Source organism: Larimichthys crocea, chromosome III (genome assembly GCF_000972845.2).
Source record: "Larimichthys crocea isolate SSNF chromosome III, L_crocea_2.0, whole genome shotgun sequence".
Taxonomy (NCBI): Eukaryota; Metazoa; Chordata; class Actinopteri; family Sciaenidae; genus Larimichthys; species Larimichthys crocea.
In genome coordinates this window covers 3,861,389-3,878,827 of record NC_040013.1, presented here as the reverse complement: position 1 = coordinate 3,878,827, position 17,439 = coordinate 3,861,389, and the positions used below count along the sequence as shown (strand labels likewise).

At 42.7% G+C, this 17,439-nt stretch overlaps 2 protein-coding genes and 1 long non-coding RNA gene across 4 annotated transcripts; 1 reads left to right on the top strand and 2 right to left on the bottom strand.

Annotated features, from left to right (window-relative positions):
- Positions 1–676: 676 nt before the first annotated feature.
- On the bottom strand, positions 677–4,348 carry LOC104921720 (uncharacterized). Of its 2 annotated transcripts, XR_003462234.1 has the most exons (4): positions 4,194–4,348; positions 3,807–4,065; positions 2,803–3,338; positions 677–2,249 (listed from the first exon to the last, which is right to left on the bottom strand). It is a non-coding gene; the product is annotated as an uncharacterized LOC104921720 (long non-coding RNA). The 2 variants fall into 2 exon arrangements; XR_797074.3 differs by having other exon boundaries at positions 3,807–4,346.
- A 3,594-nt stretch (positions 4,349–7,942) lies between these two features.
- Positions 7,943–10,882, top strand: LOC104921723 (dual specificity protein phosphatase 18). Its single transcript, XM_010734343.3, has one exon. It carries the CDS (start codon positions 8,053–8,055, stop codon positions 8,653–8,655), a length of 603 nt encoding a protein of 200 aa, XP_010732645.2. The 5' UTR covers positions 7,943–8,052; the 3' UTR covers positions 8,656–10,882.
- On the bottom strand, positions 9,880–16,498 carry tgoln2 (trans-golgi network protein 2). Its single transcript, XM_010734341.3, has 4 exons — positions 16,251–16,498; positions 12,159–13,546; positions 11,651–11,734; positions 9,880–11,559 (listed from the first exon to the last, which is right to left on the bottom strand). The coding sequence occupies exons 1-4, from the start codon at positions 16,303–16,305 to the stop codon at positions 11,554–11,556; spliced, it is 1,533 nt and encodes a 510-aa protein (XP_010732643.3). The 5' UTR covers positions 16,306–16,498; the 3' UTR covers positions 9,880–11,553.
- Positions 16,499–17,439: the final 941 nt, after the last annotated feature.

Sequence of the window (17,439 nt, the reverse complement as noted above, 5' to 3'; positions counted from 1 at the left end):
AAATCAGGCTGCTTCACTAAAATCCAGCCACTCAGCACAACATTAGTGATTTTAGTTAGTTGTTGTTAGATTATTAGTGTATTAGTAGGTTAGTTTGTTAGTTTTGCAGAGAGCTAATTAAAGCTCTTTGGTTAGTCTCTGTTAATTTAACTTCAGGAGATGTTAGTAGCTTCTGTCTCGCTTGTTAATGAGGACTTGTGTTGAGTATGTACTCATGGCACTAGAAGATGTTTTGGATCGAATCTTCCATCTGATGTCATTTAATAAACATCACTAGTACCACAAGGCATGCTTTGATTTCATCACAGATTCAATAAGAGATGGGATTATTTGATTCCATAGTCATAAAGAACAGAGATGTTAGTAAGAGCAACAGGTGGACCTTCTACAGCCTCGCCGCTGTTAGTGTCAACACCGTAATACGTTAGTAAGTGGAGCTGAGCTTTGCTTGGCTTGCGTGACCACAAGCCAAGCACTCACCTGGGAAGGTTGACCACACAGCAGACAGGCAGGGACAGAAAGGGGGGCGCCTGATGACGTGAATTTAGCCTGTGAAGCGTGACACAGTCATGGGATTTGGATTCAGATCATAATCAGGTTTTGTGAGGTTTTCTTCCAAAGTATGTGGTCAACCCAGTTTGGTACCAGCAGCTGTTTCTGCTCCTCTTTTCTTTTCTTTCCTCTCTCCTCCATCTAGTGGTTAATGACATATCCCTTTCCCAAGTCCTGAAACCCTTCTCGACTCGCTCGCTTTAACAGGTTTTTTCGTGGGATTTTCTTCTTTAATAATCAATCTAAAGATGGTCTTTTTTTCTAGAAGAAGGATTGCAGGAGCATGAGAGAGGAGTGTGTGCATCAGACTGCGGGCATAAAGCAGAGGGTTAGTCAATGGGTTAGAAAGAACAAGGCCAGCCATCAGCAGTACAGGTTAGTAATCATCCGACTGTTAGCAGACATTAGTACTGTTAGATATTAGTGAGATTCTGTTAGTAGAATCCAGACTGGGCAAAAAGCTATTTGCACATAATTATTAGCATTTGCTGTAATTTGCTTAAGTATCAGATGGTGGGGCTGTAGGCATCATGACAGTTTAATTAATGCCAGCAGGCATCATTTAGAAAACTACACACCATTAATTTTCAGCGACATTCTTGTGATTATCTAAATCACGAGAATCCCCACCTAACTGGTACTTCCAAGAGGTCGAAACAAATGCTAAGAATCATTTGTAAATATTTTTTTATCCCTTCTCTGGTACATCCAGTGGCTGAAAGAAGAAGCTTCAGGCATTCTTTTTTTAAAGTTTGCAGCTAGAAGGAAATCATCGTAAAGCAGCTAAAAGCTTCAGGACTGTTGCAAATGTCTGTTTTTATCAGACAGACATGATACACATGCACACGTACAGGAACAAACACACACGCACACACACACGAATAGAGCACATGCACACAAACACATGCACGCACGCACCCACGCGCTACAGTTAAAATACACACAGTGCGCTGGTATCACATCCAAATTAAGAGCTTTCAAGACAAACAAAGAACATACTGTGTGAATTACACTTTGTCAAAAAAAATGTGAGAAAACTAGTCATCCTCACACACTTCAGCAGATTTTTTTTTTCCCAACATTGCAGGATTAAAATATCAGAGCTTTCCAGTTCTGGATTTGGCACAGATTGCACGCAAGCTTTGGTGAGAAGTTAACACGCGCGGGACAGCAAGCGTCAAAGCGAAGACGCTTTTCGAGTGGATTTAAAGTGTCTCGACACGGGGAGAAGGGACCAACATGTGAAACAGAGTAACCAAGGAAACAGAGGAGAGGAGGTGACCGCGCACGACAGCTGAAGCGAACAGGCGTGAGAGGTGTTTGATGCTGCAGTGTCAGTGTTCCTCATCAGCCAGAGTAAACAAAAAAACCAGTGTGTGGGTGGATGAAGCTGTATTAGTATTACTCACAGTCAGGATGAAATACACATATTTTTAAAAAAGGAGAGCACTGCAGCAAATTATTTTAGACTCAAAACACCAGCCCTGAAATTACCTCCCTGCTAAATCTGATCATGCTGACTGCGAAAGCAGCGGTTGCATTTTTAAACTCGTTTTCACAGATTGCACAAAGAGCAGCAGAAGTCGTCTCTCGGTTGGGGATGGAGGCAGGCGGGGTGGTGTTGGTGGGTGGGTTTGAACGTGGATCGTCTCCTTCTGAAGGTACGGGACAGCTGTAATGGCACCGTGCATCCATCACTGCAGGAGGAATGACATGACAAGCTGTTACAGTCGAAAAGTGAATGATGATGTGATGTTCCTGCTTCCTAACACACCGTCAACACAAAGGACGTGCTTTTAAAGACACATTTTTGTCCTGGTCTAACAAACTTTTTTTCTCTCTCTCTCTCTCTCTCTTGGATAATCCTGAATAATGTTGAATAATGAATATGAAAAGCTGATTATGCTAATCTGATTTAGTCACAGTCACCACTCTCAGTTTGGTTTATCTCCTCTCTTAACCATAATCCTGGAAAGGATAGTAGCATATAGCGGGAAAATATGGCAGCGATTTAACACATAACTAATCTCCCATGTTCTATCTGTTCCCCATTTATCTGCACTCTCAGCCAGCTTCAGAGGCTTAGCACACACACACACACACACACACACATCCTGTACGTGGGCAAAAGCGAGATAGAAAAACTGCCTCTGCAGTTTATATTCATCTGGACCTATATAACAAGTCACAGTGCAGTGTGTGTGTGTGTGTGTGTGTGTGTAAGGTGAATATGAGGGAAATAAAAGTCACCATGCTGTAAATCTACTGACAGATCCTGTACCAGTCTGTGAGGCAGCACAGTAGACGGGTTGATGGAGCGGGCGAGTGAGGTCCGGTCCCGAGCCCTGATCTTCTTTCCCATCAGTGTAACTGGAGAGGGACACACAACACAAAGCAGCAGAAAAGTGGGACGCGACCCAACTGTTCGAGATACCCCAGAGATTTCTGGTTCTATGGTTTCTCTCTCACTCTGTCTTACTGCTTTTTTATTTAGACACAAATGAGACTGAAATACACCCACAGCGAGGAGATATAAGTCACTAGAGATAGGCGTCACTGACATTCGCTGTCTATATTCAGCTAAATACTCCGTCTGTGTCATGTGTGCCACAGAAAAATCAACCTCCCTCGTGATTTTAATAAAGATAATCCAGGCCTGTACACATAACCTGTCCTGCTGATGGTCCCCCCATTCGGATCCTCCCATGTGGTCTGACTGGTGACATGTCAGCAGCTGTGGAGATGAATCCAGTGCAAAGGCCATGCAACACCGTCCACGAGGTTGCCTACAAAATAAAAGCATAGAAAATAAGGGTGTGGAATATTTAAACATGAATATCTCTGATGTTACAGGAGGATGATTCGTCATATTTCACAGCCCGCCTTGTCTTATATTTACCTCAGATTGATCAAATAAATCATGATTTGATCTCTTAGAGTTTAAAAATCCTGTAAAGCAGCTGCAGCTCATGATGTATACTGAAAAACCATGCAGGCTATGCTGTATCCCTACAACATATCAAAGATTAAATAAACATTCATTCTAACCTGTGTCTAATGTGTCCACCAGAAATATCTTTTCTATAAATAAGCATATTTTAATATTCATAAACCCTGCGTGGATGTCTAGGCCCTCCTTCTGCAGGAAATTAAAGGAGTCAATGTTGATCTAATCGAACAGCAGATAGGAAACATTTCAACCTGTTTGATAAAAATCGTTGTATATGAGGAAGGATCAGATCTTTTGTTCCTACCGGTGATCTCCAGGTTTCCTGCGCACCTGTCCCGCAGCATCAGACGGTGCGAAAAAGATCCTCCACCTCTGCACCTCCTTCTCCTGCGTCTTCTTCTGTTTCTGTCCACGCTGAGGGCAAGCTTCAAACACCACGCCTGCAGTGAAAGGCTGGTGGCCCTCCGGACCTCCACGGTATACGCACTAACATGAGCGTCCATCGTCTGTATGGCTGCCGAGCTGAGACGAGCAGATGTGGGAGTGCCAACAACAGCTGCGCACTGACGGAGGGGGGGGAGTCCAGGGAGAAAGCAGGATGAAGTGGAGACGGAAGCCCCGGGACAAAGAAATGGATGGGAGGTATTAAAGAGAACAGCGACGTCTTTGACTAAAGCAGGACTGCACAGACCTGAATTAATCAGCGGTCTCGGTCTCCAGCTGCTGCCACAGGTTTACGCTCTTTTGTATGCGCGCCCTTCATCCACCATCTGTGTTTCCTGGGCAACCGAGGACTGCCTGCAGGCACCAGCAGCTAATACACAACAAAACACACACACACACACACACACACTACAGTATTCTGCTATAATTTGACTTAAAGGGACCCACTGTAACTAAACTAATATAGATGTTCAGCTTGATTCTTAACTCATGTGTTTCCACATGCTGCTCCTGTGTCTTATTTAGTTTAAAGAACAATAAACCCCATCCACATGCAGCTACATGAATACATGAATATCAATGATGACAGCTGATCTCAAACTTCTCTGATGAATCTAATGATTTTCTTTGATTTTGCACCTTTCACGCCTGATTTAACATAAAAAATCAGGCATGAAACGTGCAAAATGAAAGAAAATAAACGATTTCAGTATTACAATGTGCCTCTTTTATGAATATTATTTCTGTAATTGTGCTTTCGTGTCTGTTTAACGTGAAGAACTTTGTCACGTTGTTTCATTGTGTTTTATAGACATACTATAAACCAGAGGAGCGTTAAAGAAGGTGTCAGCTATAGTCTTAAAATGAGGTAGTTCTAATGAAAATAAGATTAATAATAATAATTTGTGCCCACCAGATTAAAAAACACACACCACCCAGTGTTTAATGAGGCTGCGAAGGTCGTGTGAAAATGAAAAATGCTGGATGGATGAAAATCTATATTTAGATGGACTAGACTAGTAAGGCTGGCGTCGGGGGAAAGGTTTAACTAAAGGGGGTTTCTTTTCTGGTGAGCGTGAAATTCTTCAGAGATTTGGATGGTGCACTTTTGGGCCTCAGGGTGGTGCTACAGGAAGTGAGATACTCATGAGATCTGGGGATATCTTGTGTAGGGATGAGACTGCCAGACTAAATCATGATACTTTAATATAGACGATGATTCTACAATATACTGCAAACTATTGGATCCCTCATCACATCTGAGAAAACTGACCTATGAAATCATATTGTATTTATTTATAACTGCACTGATGCAGCCTGCATGGCATCCTGATGTAAACCTGCAACAACCAGAACAGTGTTTTTAATCGACATGCTGAGATCTGTGCGTGATCTTGAGGGTCTTCTAATGACACTGGACCCCCAAAGTGGCGTCTGCAGCTCTCAGCGAGGCTGAAAGTTGAATTATCTCTGCACAGCCACATGAATATTATCCCTCAGATTAAAATACATACTACTCCTGCAGGTAAATGACAGAAAATGTCCAATAACAGTAACAGTTTTTGCTCAGGTACAGTTTTACTGTCTGAAATAATCTGAAAGATTAAGATGGAACTCTCCAGACTCGCCGTTCTCTTTTCATCTATCCATCCGTCAGATGTCTTCACACTTTCCCACAAGGACCAGTTACCGGACTCATCCACATCCACCTTCTCCAATTACCCTCCACATTTACACCAGCCAATCTCCACCTGCTCTTGGCCAGATTGTCAATGGCGCTTTGCTTTCCAGCCTCTGTACCCTGGATCTGAACTCTAATCTGTGCCTGCATCTACTTTATACCTTCCCTTGTTCCTGCTAATCTGTAGATTCTCAGTTACTTCTGTCTTTGCTTGTAAACTTATCACTCACTGTTCAAATATCTGTACACTTCCTGCATGTGTGTCCTTTTCCTTTGCCGCTTCATACACACTCGCCTCACACTCATGGTGGCACTTGAGGAAAAAGTCAGCGGATCACAGATCACAAAGTCAGCAGGAAATTACCATCCGGGCAGCGTCACGGATGTCTGTACAAAAGTTCATGGCGATTCATCTGATATGTGTTGAGGTATTTTAGCCGGGACCAAATTTGATTTGACTCTGTCATCCCTGCAGCTATACTGTGGATATAAACTCTACAAGAGGCCAGAGAATACAGATTAACTCAGGCATTTGAAGTTAATATATAGAATTTTAAAAGGTATAAGGGCCAGAGTCTAAACGGCAATATATCAAAAATTAAACAAATAGTTTAGTTTTGGAAACACATTTAAAATATGAAGATAGATCAATTGCTGATCTGAATTCAAAGAGCATAAATCCATTCATATCAAAACGCTCAAGCGTATCTCTGGTTTAATGCAAATTTTGATGTTTATTTCTTGGAAATATGAAAAAAATAGACATTTAATCTGAATGTTACCTAAAAATGGTAACTCCCAGTGCTGTAATGCAGACAGAATAACAGAAATAATTTATGATTGCAGTAAAGAAAGTTAAAATGAAGTTGATAATACGTTAAATAAACATTCTATCAGAGGGTTATCTATACATCTGTCAGCGGGGACCAGGCCGGGGCCCGCTACACTGGCCAGGTAAAGCATGTACCCTCATCAATTGTTGACAACTAGCCTTTATTATGGAAACATCAGGTTACTTTGTTATATCTGCGCTGTTATTTTTCCGTAGCCTCTTCACTTGGGCTGCAAGACATTTCTATTGCACGTGGAACTGATGCAGTGCAGATTCGGCGCCTCAACCTCAATTATTGTGAAAAACAATGACAATAAAATGTTTAATTTGTTGCTTTTGGTGTCAAGCAGGTGTTAGAAACTGCAAAACAGAATGACATGTAAAGGGTTAGGGTTAACTGTTTTACATGTAAAGCTTGTGATTGTGCAGTGCTTATTTTTGTATAAGAATGCCTAATTCTTTTTTATATTGGCATTAAATTATTACTTAGTCAACAGGTTGCTTCATGTGTGAAACCACGACTCTACTCTGGAAAAACGTCATTCAGCGTCTCTCCCTCTCCTCCGGCACCGTGAGTCACCATGGTTACAGGTTTTCCTTGAAACTTTGTAATGATTCTCAAGAAGTTTGTGGTTAGTGTGACGGTCCAACGTCACCGAATACTGAAAAGTTCTGCACACCGTTGACTGCTGGAGTAAAAGTTGAAACAAAAAGTTTGATTTCATCGACTGAAAATTAGATTGAAAAGACAAAAAAAAGAAAAGTGTGAATAGAACAGCTGTTCACAAGCGTCCTCCTGTGAAACACTGTTGGTCAAATATACTTGATGTCTTCATTAGAGAACATGGTTATGTTGTGGAGTGGTGCATTGTGTCATTTCTTTAGCAGATGTCAACTCAAATCATGTAGATGGATCTATCTACAGTGTTCGGATGACTGACAGCTTGATGGGAGAGCAGCCATTAATATCAGATTCCTGTGCTGAGTCCCAGCACCAGTCAAACTTCGCATCTTCTCTGAAAGTCACCTTGGACTCAGCTAAGAGACTAAATATAAAATAACTTTAGGGATTGACAGTAACAGTGCATATGTGCTCACATTTATCGATCCTTTGCTATATGACTAGATATTATATATTAAATAGGTATATTAAATGTAACCTTCTGCATAAACCCTGTTATTATTCCACTGGAATCCTGCAGTTTGTGTTCAGTTGTATCAGGATGGGATGGTTTCTGAAACTGACTGCTGGCCTGATTTCTATTAAATATGCTCATGGAGCTTCATGTCTACTGCAGAGGATGAAGACTTTCTTGTATATTTAACATCTAATGGGTGGATCATGTAGATTTTTACTCTCTTATATTATATTCTTTCCACACTTATTCTTAGCAGTTTCCTCCTTACTATGAGTTATTGCTCATTTTTGCAGAGCACTCCTGTGCTCATGTTTACCTCATGCAGACTCCATCCAGCAGGGGGCGACACCTTGCTTGCGCCCACACACATTTGGCCTTCCTGGCTTACCTTCCAGCTGGATGCATCACGTCCCGGGCAACTTGCAACTTTTTTTTTGGTTGCAGCTTTAAGTTGATGCATCAGTCGCGTCCTGCAGCTCCTGCAGGTCTTGCAGATCTTGCAGGTCCTGCAGCTCCTGCAGATCTTGCAGCTCCTGCAGGTCTTGCAGGTCTGTGCCGCGTCACGGATCATCTGTATGTCAGTAATGCCCGAGCGGCCACAGACTGCTCTCAGCTGACCCGGTGCAACATCACCTGCATCGTGAACGTCACCGAGACCAGCCGCCATCCTCCTCCCGGTGTGGAGTACGTGCACATCCCGGTGTCCGACACCCCGGCGTCTCCTCTCGGCGATCACTTTGACGAGGTGGCGGATAAAATCGAGCTGACCGCCGGGCGCGGAGGACGCACACTGGTGCACTGCAACGCCGGCGTGAGCCGCTCCGTCGCCCTGTGCGTGGCATACCTGATGAAGCACCGCGGGGTGACTCTCCTGGAGGCCCACAGGTGGGTGAAGACCTGTCGACCCATGGCCAGGCCGAATGAGGGCTTCTGGAAACAGCTGGTCCGGTATGAGATGGAGCTCCGCGGGTGCAACTCCGTCCGCATGGTGTCCTCCTCCATGGGGGAGATCCCTGACATTTATGAGGAGGAGAGCAGGAACATGATGCCACTATGACACTGGGACATGTGTGCATTTATGTACTGTCACATGCATAAAGGCTTAATGTGCTTTATTATGGAAAACACACCTATTTATCAGATTTCCTCACCAGAGTCAGCTGGTTAAAGATAAAGGTTGTTATTGATGAAACTGGTGGTTTCCACTTGTGGCCCCTTACAAAAGGGGAAGTGTCTAGTCAGGGGCCCCTTGAGTTGTTTGAGTCATTTCCTCTCTGGATTTTTCATATTTCACAATGAAGCACAGAGTACGTTGGAAAAAGCTGCAGCTGGACTCGGGTTGTGAGCCTGTGAAGATCTGGGCACCTCTCGTCCAGGCTTCTTCAGTCCTGAACCGGCTGCTGGGGAAATAGTTTCCACTTGTTAACTGATACGTACACGTTTACTGGTGGGATGATTCAGACTGCATCCGGCCTCTGTGGTGTGGAAACAGGTTCCTCACATTCATTTGAATAAAGTCACTGGTTAGATTTGGTTTTGGTTAGATGGAAGAATGGCTGGTTTATGGAAAATAAGATTTGAATGCTGACCTTTAAATAAAATACTTTTTTTTTTTTAATCAGTTGCTTCCTTGTTGGGATGTCATGAACTTATAAATATAAATCTATTAATGCCATAAATAATGAGCCATAAATGCTATTTCTTTCTCTATCTATCTATCTATCTATCTATCTATCTATCTATCTATCTATCTATCTATCTATCTATCTATCTATAATTAGCATTTATGGCTCATTATGTACGGCATTAATAGATTTATATTTATAAGTTCATTTATAAGTTATATATTTTTTTTTTTTTTGGATTTTGCTGATATGTTTTTTTTAAAGGATTTGAAAGCACATTGCTCTATTGGTATTTTTAAATCAGTTCATATGACTGGTGATGCAGTTATTTCACAATCGACATGACGTTATTTCATGACATGAGACAGTAAACACAGGTGTTACCAATGACACTGATAATTAAGGGTCAGCGTGCTGTACATGGTGCATGTTCGTGATAAAATGGCAGCTGTGAAAAAGGTCAGTGGTTTAAAATGTCAGTGTTGTAACTGTAAATGTGGTTTGGCTTTCAGTACCATGGAAACAAACAGCAACAACAACAAAAAAGAAGTTTGACTTCCTTCTTTCGGTTTTAAATTCCCACAGTGTTGTGAAATGAATTTGTGACAGGTTATAAATCGTGACAGTGAAGGCAGTCCAACAAACACATTTGAGGCTAGAAAATACAAAAAGCTTTTATTTTAGAATCGATGCTCCTCTCGTGCAGTCATACATTTGAAGGTTCAGGATGTTTTTTTTTTCTTTGTGTGTACAGACAAAAAAGTTATTGAGCCATGTAGTCAAACATCTCCAAAACATGCAAATTTCATGCCACTCTCAGTCAGACTGTACGAAAGAACGACTCTCTGACATTTTCTAACCGATTCTGGTGCTCGTGTCATTCCTGAAAATAGCCATGTGTTGTTTTATTTATTTATAAAAACCTCGAATTTTATTTGCAGATTTCACAATAAAAAAAAAAAAAAAAATTGGAAACAGAATACGGACTCTGATTCAGCCATGAAACAATTGGGTAACATTAGCTTTCCTTCCAAACGAGTGGAAATAGTGTGTTAATTCAGAAGACAGGCACAATACAAGAATCACAGAATCACAGTAATATTTCAGAATTTGGCACAAGTCTGTCATCTCTGAACATCAACACACACACACACACACACACACACACACACACACTCTGCAGGAGTGATTTAATCTAATATATTAGTGGTCAACCTATCCCTAGACACCCCCCCGCCCACAATAGTGCAGTCACAACAGTCAAAACAACACAGCTGTTGGCCAATTTTCTTCTTACAAAACCGTTTTCAGCTTAAAACAACATTTCAGACCGGAATCTCAAAGCAAAGCAACACGAAGCACAAACTAGAAAAGTTCCAACACAAACAGGAATACTGAAACTGGCCACGGATGCGTTGGGCGATCATACCAGGTGAACCAGACAACGGACAGTTTAACAACACGAGTCACACCACACCAACTGTTTTGCATCGACAGTGAGTGTGGATACAGAAAGAAGCATTTACGCGTACGCCCAACACCCTGACATCAGTTGTTCAGCTGTTTATTTGCTTTTGGAACGACTCGTCCGACATTATGGAAATTTTTTTTTTGGTCTAGCCTTAGCACGACATGCCCACACCCACGACAGTAAAAAAAAATAGAATAAAATAGTATGACCTAACCAGCTGTAGCCTTAATGTTATTTTTACCATAAGATATCAGGGTTTTCTTCTTGTCAAATAAGCATATTCTCCAAAATATCAAACTACTGCTTTAACCACAGGCTCCATCTGTCCAAGTGGGTGAGGACGGTGCTAATATCTCAATTGCAGAATGAAGGCAGCCATTACATTCAACCGGCCGTCACCATACGGTTCTGAACACAAGCAGAAATCCCGCTGTGATCCAACTCCAACTGAGACGTTTAAAAAACCTCAGAGAAATTGTACACAGGCAGTATTTTACAGAGATTTCAAGGCTGGAATCGGAGTCCATCCACATTTACATCTGCTACTGAAATATCCTGAGTCAGGACCTTAGTCAGGTCAAATTACAAGATTGCTTCAAAAGTGGAATAACGACACAAGTGCAAAGACAGCATGCTTATTTTACCTTCACTACATTTCACTACTCCCCCCTCAATAAGGCAACAGTGTCATCTGCATAGTCATAGAATAAGCATCTAGAAAAAGGTACATAAGAGAAGAACGTCCTCATTCAACACGAGGGGAAATCAACGCAGAGTACACTGGAAAACATCTAATGCAAGTATCCATTCGCACAACTCCCAGTGTATTCAACTGCTCCAGGCGACGGCTCCAAGAGAATCACATCTGAAAGAAAGTGCACACAGAACATTCAGTGGAAGTAGATTTTAATCAAACGGGGTGGAGCGAGGTGTTATTCCTTTATTCAGCAACTTACTTGCTGTTCCAGCTTCTGGTATTCTCCGGATTTAGGTCGACGTGCGGATCTGGATTTCTTTCCTTCCAAAACAAAAGCAATTATCTGGAGGAAGGAAAAAAAAGAGAGAGAAAGAAAGAAACATTGGCAAGTTTTCAGTTGGCTCAATCTTTCTGTGTCATCTGTTTCATTATGCACCAGTTATGCTGTCAAACAGCTCGCTCGGCTCTGTAAAGGGTAAAACTTCACTTTGGGTTTTTGGATGGATTAAGCTAATGAAAACCAAAGAGTTTGAGTTAGTCTGATTCAAATTTACTGTAAAGCTCAAACTATAGTGCAGTTATTCTCTTGCATGTAGTGGAAACCTGACAGAATATATAAAACAAACATGAGTCATTTCTGTGTTTGAATATATTCCACTTCCATCTATGTTTGTTGCAATAAGAACGCACGGACCACATTTGTTACTCAAATCTGGGTCAGTGGAAACCATCTGCCTCAGAGGTCCGAGAAACAGAATGTCACGTACCTTTCGCTTGTTGTGGTAGGTGATGTAAAGCACTGCCACCAGCACAGCCGTGCAGACGAGGTAGGCGAAGAAATGACTGCTTTCCGCTACGTCCTCATCAACGTTCCTCCCTTCCGTCTTCCCACTGGCTTCCTTTCCTTTCACATCTCCCGCTCCAGCATCCTTTCCCTTCGCATCTCCCGCTCCAGCATCCTTTCCCTTCGCATCTCCCGCTCCATCATCCTTTCCCTTCACATCTCCCGCTCCAGCATCCTTTCCCTTCACATCTCCCGCTCCAGCATCCTTTCCCTTCACATCTCCCGCTCCAGCATCCTTTCCCTTCACATCTCCCGCTCCAGCATCCTTTCCCTTCACATCTCCCGCTCCAGCATCCTTTCCCTTCACATCTCCCGCTCCAGCATCCTTTCCCTTCACATCTCCCGCTCCAGCATCCTTTCCCTTCACATCTCCCGCTCCAGCATCCGTTCCCTTCGCATCTCCCGCTCCAGCATCCTTTCCCTTCACATCTCCCGCTCCAGCATCCTTTCCCTTCACATCTCCCGCTCCAGCATCCTTTCCCTTCACATCTCCCGCTCCAGCATCCTTTCCCTTCACATCTCCCGCTCCAGCATCCTTTCCCTTCACATCTCCCGCTCCAGCATCCTTTCCCTTCACATCTCCCGCTCCAGCATCCTTTCCCTTCACATCTCCCGCTCCAGCATCCTTTCCCTTCACATCTCCCGCTCCAGCATCCTTTCCCTTCACATCTCCCGCTCCAGCATCCTTTCCCTTCACATCTCCCGCTCCAGCATCCTTTCCCTTCACATCTCCCTCTCCAGCATCCTTTCCCTTCACATCTCCCGCTCCAGCATCCTTTCCCTTCGCATCTCCCGCTCCAGCATCCTTTCCCTTCGCATCTCCCGCTCCAGCATCCTTTCCCTTCACATCTCCCGCTCCAGCATCCTTTCCCTTCACATCTCCCGCTCCAGCATCCGTTCCCTTCACATCTCCCGCTCCAGCATCCTTTCCCTTCACATCTCCCGCTCCAGCATCCGTTCCCTTCGCATCTCCCGCTCCAGCATCCGTTCCCTTCGCCTCTCCCTGTGCAGCAGTATTTCCCTGCGCATCTCCCCCACTGGCTACTCTCGACTGTGTGTTTGCGTTGTTATCAGTGGCCTTCTCTTCGGAGGTGTCTTTATTTGCTTGCGTTGTCTTGTCCGTTCCCTCCTTATCTTTCCCAGCCTTTGACTGATCTGTGACGCTGGGTTCCACTGACTTTCCATCAGTACCAGTTTTAGTAGTTTTCACTACATTTTCTTCTGGTTGTCCGTTGTCGGTAGACTGTTCTTTTACAGTTTGGTCTGTAATCGATGCTGCTGGCGTCTCATTGTTCGGTGGTACTGGAGCCCCTGTAAATAATAAAACAAACAAAAACAATGTGTGATGTAGTGCTTTAACAAGCAGAACACAGAAAAACAATGATATAATTCCATCTAAAAATAAATTCCATGAATGCTCCCATTGTTACTTCTGTATTGCTGACACAGACACCTTTGTTTGCTTGCCCTTCTTTGTTTCCACTGCAAACGTTTGAGTCAGTTTGCACTACTTGTTTGTTCTCTCTCACCTCGTTAGCAATGTTCCCTGTCTTCTTCTCGTTAGGCCCAGCTTGATCAAATTAACTGAGATGATTTCATTAGATGATTAGATTATATGCTGTAAAAAGCACAGCATAAAGCTCGTAACATTAAGGTCAAGGAAGCAGCCTCCACATGCTGGCATACTGACAAACTTGGAAATATAATTAAACGTGTTTGGTGTGCAGGCTGAACAAGAACAAACAATAAAATTAAAATCTTAATTACTGTTATTTCTCAGGTGCATCTTAAAACCACAGAACCTAAAAATCACTGTTAGATTTTATTTTGACAACATCTTGATTTCTTTAATTTCATGTCACCAAATCTCATTTTTGCTGGGTCGTGTGGAACAGTGCAAAAATAAGTGACGACATGCTCAGTTGTCACGTTATATAGGTCCATCAACATCACCTAAAGCTCCTCGTCCTGATGCAAACTGTCCACCCTGACTGCATTCATGAGGAAGCTCATATCAGGAGGAGCACAGGTGGATCTAATATCATCTTGCAGTCTCGTGTCGTACAGAAACACATCATCTAAAAGTTGAAACGACTACATCTATGCATCATGGAGCACATTTTAAATGTGCGTGTTCAAATTTGAAAAATGCGAGACGAGCTCTATGCTACTTCACTCACACGAAATCAACCAGAGAGACGACCAGAGTCTTTTCTCAACAGCTTTAGTGGCTTTATAAACCCTTTCAGCAGAGTTTGTTACTAAAAGCGTGCAGCAACCAATTCAGTGACTTTTTGTTACGGCCGCCATCATTGTGTGTGGTGTCTTTCCCTTATGTAAATTCAGGTCTGCGGTTGCTGGTGAGGGGTTGGATCCTGACGGCGTCGATTCCGGACGCCGATGGGATTGGGATTGGCTGCGAGCAGGCGCCCGAGCATCGTGGTGGCTTGATTTTGTATTATGGCTATGAGCTCGCCTCGTTTTGTCTTACAAAAATCGTGTTTGGAAACTGTTCAAATCTGTGAGGATTTCGTCTGGGACTGGGCAGAGATTAGTTTAGACGTTTAGTGACTGATTGCACTCGAGAGTATTTTTATGTTAGACCCATTAGCTCAGGGGTGCTGTTTTGGATGTGTGTATTGTTATTTAGTGTTAGGTTTAGATTTCTCGTTTTGGTTTTCTAGTTAGATATCATAGGCTCTGTTAGAGTTCTCTTTCTGTTATACTTGTTTGTTCGTTCTTGTTAGTTCCCTTTTGCCTCACCTCCTTTTGTTAAAACGATCTGATCTTTCATGTAATAAAATACTTTTGTTTATTAACCTTAAAATCTGGTTTTATGTTACTTCTTTTCACACCCTTATACCCGGTCGTAACACTTATTTAGACCATCGGGGGGAAATAAATTAAAATATATTAAAGTGTAAGTTATTCCCACGCATGCCGCGCTACCTCCTCTTCATGTGTGCCGAGCAGGATGCGGTGAGGTGTGTGTGTGTGTGTGTGGGTGTGTGATTAGTGTTTGACCTTCTCCCAGTGTGTGTGTGTGTGTTCTTACAGCTTGTAAATATGCAGATATTTTACACTAATTTCATAGTTAGAGTCATTTGCACCGGAGTTTGATCATGCACTGCAAACGGTAACTCAACCAGTGACTTAAAAGAATAATGAAAACTTCATTAACATGCAGTCCAGCAGCTACAGTCTATAGAAATATACATAACTCAAGTATAATAACTCATACATAAAATGAACATGATAAGATGAATGAATGTAATGAAGTCCCGGCACAGCTTGTACAGGTGTACCTGATTAACTGCATGCTGCTTTATCTTGGTAATTTGATTTTAATTTGAAAATCTGTTAGTTGAAGTACCAATAATATGAATAAGGGCGATGCCTGCATTATCTCAGCTCATTCATAAACTCATCTTATCACAGCTTATAGAAGGACTGTGTTTGACAAATAATAATTAACTTGTGTTTGCTCAAAACGGTTTTCAAACTAACTGACAGGTGGGGCGATTTCAAAATAAGAGCGCTGGTCGTCTGAGCCTGTAATTAAGCTGCTATTTATAGATGCATATACACAGGCTGTGTACACAGTGAAGAAGGGTTGATAAGGAACAGAAAGCAGATGTGAGTGCTGTGTTTAAAGTCCTTTAAGAAACTGTATCTCCGGGAAAAAGCTGCTTTAAATAAAAAACAGGTAAATCCGGACATGCTGCTTCCAAACGCACAGGACAGGCCAGAAACGGCTTTTCTTCTCATGTTTCAGTCTGAATTTAACTTTACTTTTCACTAAATGTTCATTAACGCCGTTTAAACAGCAGGGATGTGAATATATTTCCATTATTTCACCAATTCAGCCCGACACCGACGCTCTGAAACGGATCCATTCTTCTCCTCTCGGTTAAATCAGCTGATTTAATCATGGGTTAAACAGATTAATTGGCTGATTATCAAAGCGTTTCTCGAAATTACGTCAGACATCTTAAGGAAAAAGTCCCCCACTCACCTCTGACCAGGAGGAAACACAGAAACACAGCGAGCACGAACACGGAGGTCCTCATCGCGTCCACACGGAGACTCCAAAGACGCACGGCTGAAGCTGAGCGCGGACGCACGCAGGTCGACAGGTCGGAGCTGAGACTGTGACAAATCCACTCACTGCTTCCGTGTACAAACCATTAACCACGCAGCCTCATCCTGCTCTTCTTCTGCGGGTGGAGACAGAAAGAGAGAGAGAGAGAGAGGAGGTGGAGAAGTTCACCGCCACCTACAGGTGCCATGCCATGTTTTTATGAAAAACGCACTGCTTCCCAAACATAGAGGGCACCAAAGCTCCAAGCTGAGGCTGCTGGAGCAGATATGTCTCAGATTTGAAACAGTGGTTCTTAACCTTGTTGGAGGTACCGAACCCCACCAGTTTCATATGCTCATTCACCGAACCCTTCTTTAGTAAAAAATAAAATATGATTTTTTTACTGGTGCACAAAATGAACCGTGCATTAACATCACCTTGTTCAAATAACAAAACCAACACAGTGCATGAACTCACAACAACTTACCTCAGTGTGACTTCTGCTGTTGCCTTTGAGAGACCAGTTCAGATATGCGTGGCTTCACCTTGGCAAGTGCCAGTCTCATGTCATTTTCACAGCAGAGTCTGTTCCTTTTCTTAGTTTTTATGTCCAGCATCCTCGAAAACGATTGCTCACAAAGATATGTTGTAACAAATGGTATAAAAAATTCCAGGGCTGACGCTCCACCGAACCCCTGAGACCGACTCACCGAACCCCTAGGGTTCGATCGAACCCAGGTTAAGAACCACTGGTTTAGATCATAAACATCATAAAATGCATAGAAAACAACCAAAGAGCTGATGGAGCAATGGCCAACTGTCATAAATGTGTCATAAAATAAGATTATTAAGCATTATTTTACATATTACATAGAATAGATACTAGAAGTTTTTACATATAGGCCTGAAATACAGCCACACACACATGCAGAGGGCATGTGGAGAGATGGTGCAGTGATGGGAGCAGTAAGGGGTTGGAGGTGAACTGACACCTCCCCTGCTACCAATCCAGCATCCAGTGCTGGAGTTGAACAAAGTAACTTGAGTACAATTCTGAGACTATTTGTCCCTTTCACAACTATTTCCGTTTTATATAATTATGTGGAATATTGTGCAGCTCGGG

Bases quoted from the DNA above. Each gene is read 5' to 3' on its own strand.
- LOC104921723 (XM_010734343.3), top strand. From the start codon at position 8,053: ATGCATCAGTCGCGTCCTGCAGCTCCTGCAGGTCTTGCAGATCTTGCA.
- tgoln2 (XM_010734341.3), bottom strand. From the start codon at position 16,305: ATGAGGACCTCCGTGTTCGTGCTCGCTGTGTTTCTGTGTTTCCTCCTG. The intron at 13,547-16,250 runs GTGAGTGGGGGA...TATTATTTACAG, and splicing joins GTGTTTCCTCCTGGTCAGAG to GGGCTCCAGTACCACCGAAC. The intron at 11,735-12,158 runs GTACGTGACATT...TCCTTCCTCCAG, and splicing joins CCTACCACAACAAGCGAAAG to ATAATTGCTTTTGTTTTGGA.